This window comes from Desmodus rotundus, chromosome 3 (genome assembly GCF_022682495.2).
Source record: "Desmodus rotundus isolate HL8 chromosome 3, HLdesRot8A.1, whole genome shotgun sequence".
Classification (NCBI taxonomy): Eukaryota; Metazoa; Chordata; class Mammalia; order Chiroptera; family Phyllostomidae; genus Desmodus; species Desmodus rotundus.
Genome location: NC_071389.1, coordinates 11,660,986 through 11,669,804, shown reverse-complemented (window position 1 = coordinate 11,669,804; position 8,819 = coordinate 11,660,986). Strand labels below are relative to the sequence as shown.

General features: G+C 52.2%; 1 protein-coding gene across 1 annotated transcript; it reads left to right on the top strand.

Moving 5' to 3' along the window:
- Positions 1-2,117: 2,117 nt before the first annotated feature.
- PLA2G2D (phospholipase A2 group IID) lies at positions 2,118-6,224 on the top strand. Its single transcript, XM_024554101.3, has 3 exons — positions 2,118-2,260; positions 3,138-3,244; positions 4,506-6,224. Exons 1-3 carry the CDS (start codon positions 2,157-2,159, stop codon positions 4,655-4,657), a joined length of 363 nt encoding a protein of 120 aa, XP_024409869.3. The 5' UTR covers positions 2,118-2,156; the 3' UTR covers positions 4,658-6,224.
- Positions 6,225-8,819: the final 2,595 nt, after the last annotated feature.

Genomic DNA, 8,819 nt, shown 5'->3' with positions numbered 1-8,819 from the left:
ACTTCATGTTACGGGAACCATTTACCGGACCCAGTCTCAAGGCTGTAAGAACACTGGTTATCAGGCCCTTCCAAGGCTATGGGAACGCTGCTCCCCTTAGTTACCCAGACACCTGGGTGAGGAAGCCAGACTTGCCTCCACTTACCCGGCAGAGGGTTCTGTGGACTCTTGGTGGGAGGTGGAGCAGTTTCTGTTCGATCTTTAGCAGATCAAATGTAAAAATGTGGTTGCTAGCGAATGGGCATTTTGTTTCCTGACTATCTCAAAAATACGTGATTATAGAAAGGATGTATTTTTAAATGTGGTTGTGTGTTACCTGGGGACTCCCAAATTCTGCAGAGGAACACATCTCCCGAGTTACAGTGAAAACCATTAGGAAAATTGCAGTCAAGCTACAGAAACCCATCTCTCAGACGTAAAGAGGCAAGACAGCATAGAGGTTAAAATACACAGATAAACCCGACTTACCGTCTGCTGGCAGCATGACCTTGGCCAAGCCACCCTGTCTCTCTCTGTCCTCATCTGTAAAATGGGCATGGGAGCACCCTCTTCATGGGGTTGTTAGAAGAACTTTATTGAGAAAATACATAATAAAATTGTAAGTATAATTAAGGAAGCAATAGCATAACACACAGCACACACACGAATTGGTGGCAGTGTTGCCTCCCACCTCCGTGGGAGCCCCTGAAAAAGAGGCTTCATCTCCCTTGGTGGCAGGTAAGGATGGAGGAAGATGCTAAGACAGGACTTGCTGAGAAGCTAAGCCAGTTCAACAAAGCCCTCATAGCCACAGGTTGAAGTCCTCAATTTCTCAGGGCTGGCTTCACCTCGCTGTAAAACTGGAAGAAATAAGACCACACAAAGGCATCCTGAATCAAGGCTGAATTTATGGATTGCCTGTCAAGAGAGAGCTGCATAGTTCAGGTGTGGGTTGGTTTGTGCACATTTTTCTTTTTTAAAAAGCATTTTATTTATTTATTTTTAGAGAGAGGGGAAGGGAGGGAGAAAGAGCAGGAAAGAAACATCAATGTGTGGTTGCCTCTCGTGCACCCCCAACTGGGGACCTAGCCTGCAACCCAGGCACACGTCCTGACTAGGAATCGAACCAGCGACCTTTTGGTTCTCAGGCCAGCACTCAATCCACTGAGTCACACCAGCCAGGGCTGTGCATGCTTTTCTAAGTTGAAATGGAAAAGGGTACATTTAGGGCAGAAGGAAAGATGGAGCTATACCAAAAAAGGCAAGATTCTGAATTCAGGTCTCTGATTGGCCCACATGTTGGACGGACGGTCACTCTCTGTCTTTGGGTTCCTTTAGCACCAAATCTGGGGGTCCAGAGAGCCTGAGATCATTCATCCGTACCGTTGAAGCTTACAAGATTTCTCTTTAACATCCAGACACCTGGAGCCACACTGAGGGGACACAGCGGGGACACAACAGGCTTGCAAATACCTGACACCACCAGTCACTTTCGGCTGTAGCCCAAGGCCACCTATTTGTAACCTCACCCTTGGTCCTCTGCATGAGTCCCTCCCAACCCCCTTTGCACTCTGGCCTCCCCCAGTGCGGAGCTCACACCTGGGCATACTATTTAATTTGTTTGCGTGAGGAACTTTCATTATAACATCGTTTCCCTGGGGGTCAGGGTCTCTATAACTAGGGTCACCCCAAGTCTCCCCGAGATTCGCGGCTCCATCTGTGTTCTTGAATCCTCTGTCGAGGCAGCACACACGTTCATTTCAGTCCCCTTCTTATTTTGTCTCTTTCTCGCAAATTCTCCCTGGAATTCATTGACTGCATATATTTCATTCCTCCTAACTCATCGTAACACATTTCTCTCTCCCAGTAAAATAAATGTCCCTTATGACCAATTCCAACCAGAGGCCGTTATGACAGAAATGAAAACTGTCCATGAAAATCACTGATTTCTAAATCACACCGCCTCCCAGAGAACCAGACATGGTTTTTACTACGTGAACTTCTCCACCAAATGTGGTGTTGGGAGTGGGGGGAGGGGGCAGTTCAGGAAGCAGGGTGAGTCTTCCTGTGGTTGAATGGGACCTCAATGCCCGGGACAGAGAATAAAACCGAAGTGCCTTGGGTCTTCTGTGGCAGGTGTGACTCCAACCCAGGGCGGGATTCGGAACCTGAACAAGATGGTCAAACAAGTGACCGGGAAGACACCCATCACCTCCTATTGGCCCTATGGCTGTCACTGTGGACCTGGTGGCAAAGGCACACCCATAGATGCTACGGACAGGTAACCCCTTCCCAGGCAGGCCCACAGGTGGTAGTCCTGTCCTGCCTGCACCCCAGGACTCTCTCCTCTCCTCTCCACCCATTTATTTTTTTACTGAATTTATTGGGTGACTTTGGTTAATAAAATCATACAGGTTCCAGGTATGCAATTCTACAGCACATCACCTGTATGTTGTATTCTGTGTTCACCACTCCCTGTCATCTCCCTCCACCACCGTTTATCCCCCCTCTACCTTCTTCCATGCCGTCATTCATTCTGTGAATTCGTTCTGTACTATGTGCTGGGAACTCTGCCGAGCTCCGATACAGCCCCTGCCCTCCTGGGGCTTGCCTTCTAAAGGGTTCCCCAAAGTCTCTGAAGACGCCCCCTTGCACTCCCAACCCCTAATCTATTTAGAATACCCCCACACACTGCCTGCTGCCATGGCACCGTGTTTTTAAAAAGTCCTACCTCTTTTTGCCACATTATCCCCTTTGATCTTCACCACAACCCTGGGAATCCACCAGAGGAGAGATGCGAGCCTGGCCAGGCCCAGGTCACTTCCATGATCCACCCCTACAGGCTGTGTGTGCTTGTGCATGAGGCTTCACCTCCCTCAGTCTCCGTTTCCTCCTCTGTGAGATGAAGATAACACGAGCGCCCCTGTCGGAGGGTGGAGGTGAAGGTTAAAAGAGCATTCCTAGGAAAGGCCTGGAACCTAGGAAACACCCAGTAAAGGTTCGTTAGCATGACCATGAGCAAGGCCGGAACCCTGCAGGCCTGGACTCCTCCAAGGGGGCCCAGGTTCTCCTCTGGGGCAGGCGTTGCCAAAGACCCGAGTCAGCTAAGGCCCCGCGGGTCTGTGCTCCCTGTCCCACCTCCTGTCCTCTCCCTCCAGGTGCTGCCATACTCACGACTGCTGCTATGCTCACCTGAAGCTCCACAGCTGCCATTTCTACAGGGACCATTACGAGTACAACTTCACCCAGGAGGAAGTCCAGTGCTGTGAGTGCATGGGCCTTGGGACTGGACTCCGAGGAAGGCGGTTCTGACACTCACTGCCTTTCCATGCTGTGCAGTGAGGCACAAGCTACTCAGCTTCTCTGTTTTTCTCGTGTGTCCAGTGGCAATAGCTGGGCCATGGAGGAGTGGCAAGGGTGGGGGCGGGAATATAACAAGGTCCAATGCGGGTGGGAGTAGGGAGATGTCCCATGGGGGCTTTGACCCTTTTAGCCGACCTCAGCTTAGATCCCAGACCCACCACTGACCACCTGTGTGACCTTGAACACATTGCTCACCCTCTCTGAACCTCAGTCCCTTAATCTGTAAGCTGAGGACAATAACACTGTTCTACCCCAGGCAGTTAGTTCAGGAACTCAAGTGAGGGCTGACAGAATGAACTTCACAGAGGCCTGCTGCAGTGCGCATGCCTGAGAGATGACAGGGGCTGCTGGTACCATTGTCACCACTCTCCTGTGACTGATCCTCACCGAGGGCCCAGCCAGGAGGCAGCCCCACCCAGATCGCCTCCAGGGCATAGGAGGAAACTGAGTGAAGAAGTGTTTGCCCGGGGTCACACAGCTACGAATAGCAGAGCCTGGGTGGGATCCCAGCTAACCTGGCCCCTGGGCCCGCGCTTGAGCACTGACTAGGTACTGAGTGCTCGTCTCCTCACTTAACTCCCCCTACAGCCCCCTGAGGCAGCACGTGATCAGCATCCCCATCTTACAGAAAACGAAGCTGAAGTACCGTGGTCCCTTCTGCCTCAGAGTCTTTGCACATGCCGTTCCATCTGCCTGGAACACTCCCCCTCCTTCACCCTGGCTTTCTATAGCGAGAGCAGACCCTTCCACGCTCAGCTCAAATGGCTCTTGTCCCACTGTTTCACTGTCCTGCAGCCTCGGCATTGCTCCTTACATCCGTGGAGCGCCGTTTGTGATGTTCGTTTCTGTGGTTCTCAAATACCTGCTGCCCCCATGGGAGTGTGAACCTCACAGGTCCGCTGTGTTCAGTCCTGTGCCCCTCCAGCCTGCCACAGGATAGGTGCTCAAATGTTTATTTAATGGATGAATAAATAAGTAAAGGCACGATGCCACAAGGGGAGGTCACGGTACTGCCCAAGGTCACGCAGCTAGAGACAAAGTAGCTGGGAGGACACCCTAAAGCTGAGCAAGGACGGCACTGCCTTCAGAGGTTCCCTCCAGGGACCCCGGACTCTGTCTCAGGCAGGGGCAAACACTGACCTCCCTCCTCCTCCAACCCACAGCTGACAAAGGGAGCTGGTGTGAGCAGCAGCTGTGCGACTGTGACAAGGAGATAGCCTTCTGCCTGAAGCGCAACTTGGGCACCTACAACAAGAAGCTGCGCTTCTCCCGGCTCTCCAAGTCCCGCTGCAAGGGTCAAACCCCTACATGCTAGGAGAAGCCTGCCCAGTTGTCCCACATCCCCTACCCCAGCCCCTGGAAGTCCAGCAGGATTGTTGACACCCCTGCCCCAAGGGTAGCTAACCCCCGAACCAGCCTGGCTCTTTTAACACACTCCCTAGAAGAGGGAGGGTCTCGGTTTCTTTCTCACCACCCCCCTTGCCCCTTGGACCCTCCAAATCTTCCCAACCTAGGCAGCAGTTCTCCACTTTGCGGGTGGATTGTGATCTTAGGAAAAGCCAAAGCCAGGGAGCCCTGGGGGATGGTGTTTGACCAGAAGCAGCAGGTGTTGGGGGCAGAGCCTGGGGGCCAAGGAGTGGCAGGTTCTCCCTGCCAATGGCACTCACTCACCAGGCCTTCCAGTCCCAATCTCACTCCTCCAATACACTGTCCAAGCTGCAGCCGGAGTGGCCTCTTTGAAGGGCAACACTGATCTTTCCATCCTCATGACTCTATTTCTTAAAAACCTAAGGTCCTCTATCACCCGAGGACAGGGCCTCGTGCAGGAGTTTGGGACCAGCACTGTCCGGCGCTGTATCCCTCTCCCTGCTAGGCTGGGAGGTCCTGGTTGGCGGGGCCCATGCCTGTGTTGGGCTCATTTGCATCCCTGGTGCCCAGAGTAGTGTCAAGAAGAGGCTCTGTAATGGTTTGCTTTTACTTGAAAGAGAGCATAGAAGATGCTCTTAACCATTTACTAGTGTTGAGTAAATGCCTCTGGAGTAAAAGGCCGAGGGAGCCCCTGCTCCTCTTGCTCCAGGCCCGCAAGCACTTGCCACATGTCTTCCAGGCTTTTTCCTTTGCTGCTCCCAGGCCTTAGCTCAGGTGGGCTTTCTGAGGAAATGTTCCACTTGCCTTCTCCAGGTGGCTAAGCCCCCCCTGGGCTCCTCAGAAGGCTCCAAGGAAGTCTCCGTGGCTGATTCCTCCCCCGCTCCAAGGCCTCACTCCCTCCTCTGAGCTCCCATAGCACTTTTCGGGTCTGCAATTTACCAAACTTCACCTTGAGTGGTAGATCATTGTCTGGTCTTCTCTGATCTCTCCCAACTAGACCGGAGCTCCTGGAGGGTGGAGGCCATGTCTGTCACATCCTTGTTTCCTCTGCGTCTCCACATAACAGGTGCAACCAATTCATGCTTTTTGATTGAATGAGCCCATAACAGAGAAGTGGAGGTTGTGGCAGATGTTGTTGGTGGCCCACTCAGATCCCCTCATGGCCCAGTTCCCCAGCTAAGCCAGATGTTGGCTCTGAAGGGCTCACATCTGCCTCATCTCTTAAGGAATGACCTTGTCTGCTGGGAGCTACCTTGTCTATCTGCCCACCCCCACCCCATCACCTCTAACCAATGAGAGTGGAATATAATGCCACGGAGAGTATGATTGCCCACCCTCTGTCTGTGCAGGACCATGTGGCCAGTACCTTGCATGTCCAAGAGCTCCTCCTGGGGTCAGGCTGAGGGTAGACATCTGGAGCCACCTCTTTGCTTGCTCTGTCCCCCTGCCTATCCTGTTTTCCTTGTTCCCTTACAGGTTTCTCCTGAGAGCACTCCCTCAATAAATCCTTCACTTGCACAAGAATCCTCATGTCAGGCTTGGTTTCTAGGGAAACTGACTTTGGATGGAGGGATGGATGGACGGATGGGTGGATGGATGATGGATGTACAGATGATTGAAGAATGGATAGCTTTTTCATATAAGGATTCACAGTCTGTCATTCATATGTAATTAGCCATATCTCCAGCAACAAGGCTGGGGTACCTGAAGCCACCCATGACCTCCAGCCTGGGACACACGTATGAAACAAGTGACCCAGCAATCTTCCATCTATGTGAAGTTCAGTGCCTTGTGCAAAGTAGCATAATAGGAATTAAGAACTATAGGTGCTGAGTTCAAATTCTAGTTATACCACCCACTAGCCACGTGCCTGCCAGGAGGGATCTCGGTTTCCTTGTGTGTGAAGTACAAATGAAATTAAGAAGAAAATAAGGTGAGGTTAGTGTATTAACAAGATCAATGCCTAAGTCTTAGCACAGTGCCTGGCACACGGTAACCCCTCTTCAAACGTTAACTGTATTGTGATTGTGACTGTTGTTGTTGTTGCTATGGAGAACCCAAATCTGGTCACCCCCACCATACATCAGGAGAGAAATCATGTTTCCCTCTTTCCACCCAATTCCTCTCTCCCTTCGGCATGACTGAGTAAGCTGTGTCGATTAGATCCTGAAGCACGATGTCCGGTTTATTCAAGGTCAAGAGCTGGCGACTCTAGTTGTCCATCAGAACGTCCATGTTGCAGGCTGTGACTTGGACGACATCAATGTTGGTGGATATGAGCATTTATTCCCATTTTAAAATTGAACAACCCGATGCTCAGAATAGACACAGGAACCTCCTGAGGTCCCACAGTCAGCAAAAGACAGAGCCAGGATCCCACCTCGGACTCTTGCCACTCTGCTCCCTTGCACCCCACCCCATTTGTACTAATCAGGAAGCTTCCTGCCGAAAACTGACTCAACGGGCTTCAACAGTGAGGGCATTTATGACCTTACATGACAATCATTCCAGGGGGGAGGTGGATCTTCAGTGGCTTGATGATGCCATCAGCCCTGGTTTCTCTCCTGCCCCTGGCTGGCCCTGAAGCCTTCCAGATAGCTGCTCCCAGCTCTAAGAGGGCGGCTGTGACCCAGACCTCAAGCCAGGACATGATAACATCCAGCAGAGAAAACGCTGTTGCTTTTGTGTCTCTTTTTAATCAGCCCCCCCCCTACTACCTGCAGATCTCCCTGCTCAGGACTGGTCTCCCTCAACCATGGTGGCCCCAATGAGTACCCTGATCACTTTCGATGCCTCAGGATTTATTTATCTCTAAGATGGGACAGGGTCAATGTCTCTGAGGGGTGCGCAGCTGCTAAAATGGGGGCTGTTGGGATTGTCGATGGGATCGGCATTGGGTGGGCAAACCTGGGGCTGGGGCAGGAGCAGGGCTGTGTCTGTAGTGCCCCCCTCTGTGAGCTAAGCACCTAGTGCAGGGCCTGGTGGTCACATAGTAGGTATCAATAGGTATCTGTTGCCATGAATGAATGAATGAATGAATGAATCCCAGGTTGGTAAAGACATGGCACTTTGGAACAAGAAGAAGGATGGGCAGATGGGGTCTCAGGGCAGCCGGAATTGAGTCCCTGAAATAAGGAAGTAAGTAAGCAAGTGAGTTCCTGTTCTGAGCCAATTTCCAGTCGCTGGAATCAGATGAGAAGCACCAGAGAGAGACTCCCAGGCACCTTCTGTTCTCTGTCCCCATCTCTCACGTACGCTTGGATGTAGGAGGCAGACAGAAGGATGCAGTCACTGAGCTTCCTGTTCCCTTGAGGTCAGGTTCTGCACAGGGACACCAGTGGGAGAGGGGCAGAAGGGACATTGGACATCTGATATTGAATACCTGTGGTGCCCACTTACCTACTTCCCTCCACTTCCTCAAGCCACTGTCACCTGCATTTTTCAGCTGCAGAAACTGAAACTTCAGGATGAATCATTTGTTGATGAGTGGCAAGGCTGGGATTTGAACCCAGGTCTGTCTGGCTCCAGGGCCATGTCTCACCCTACCTCCCACACTCTTTACTGGGACAATTGGTGACTCAGCCCTGGTGCCCCTTAGGGGGAGGATAGGCACACCCAGGGACAAGGAGGTGAGGTTGGGTGTGGCAGGGCAGCAAACCTGGGTAGGAGGGCCAGCGAGTGATTTACCGACAATAATAACAGCACTCTATCCCACACAAGCCCCTTCCCACCATTGGCTGGCCCAGTCCTCGGGTCCCCTGGATCCAGGGTTCCACCTCTGGAGCGTGGGGGTCCCACCCAGGGGCCTTATAAAATGATGACCTCTCTGCATGTTTGCCTGTTTTTCTAGCTGGATTTTGCTTCCAGATACCCGGGCTCCCTTTATGCATCCTCTCTTCGTGGTGATGTGCAGGTAGGGAGGGGGCTCCACCACACCTCAGTGCCCCTGGAGGGGGAATGGGGGCATCTACACTGGGGCTCCCTGCATCCGTGCTCACTACTGAGGTTGGCCGAGCACCAGCCTTTGACCCCAGGGCAGCCTGGGCAACCCAGAGTCAGGGATTATCTCTCTCTAGCTTAAGGTCCTCTGGGGGGGTGGGGCTTGTTTT

Bases quoted from the DNA above. Each gene is read 5' to 3' on its own strand.
- PLA2G2D (XM_024554101.3), top strand. From the start codon at position 2,157: ATGGTCAAACAAGTGACCGGGAAGACACCCATCACCTCCTATTGGCCC. The intron at 2,261-3,137 runs GTAACCCCTTCC...CTCTCCCTCCAG, and splicing joins CCCATAGATGCTACGGACAG to GTGCTGCCATACTCACGACT. The intron at 3,245-4,505 runs GTGAGTGCATGG...TCCAACCCACAG, and splicing joins CCAGGAGGAAGTCCAGTGCT to CTGACAAAGGGAGCTGGTGT.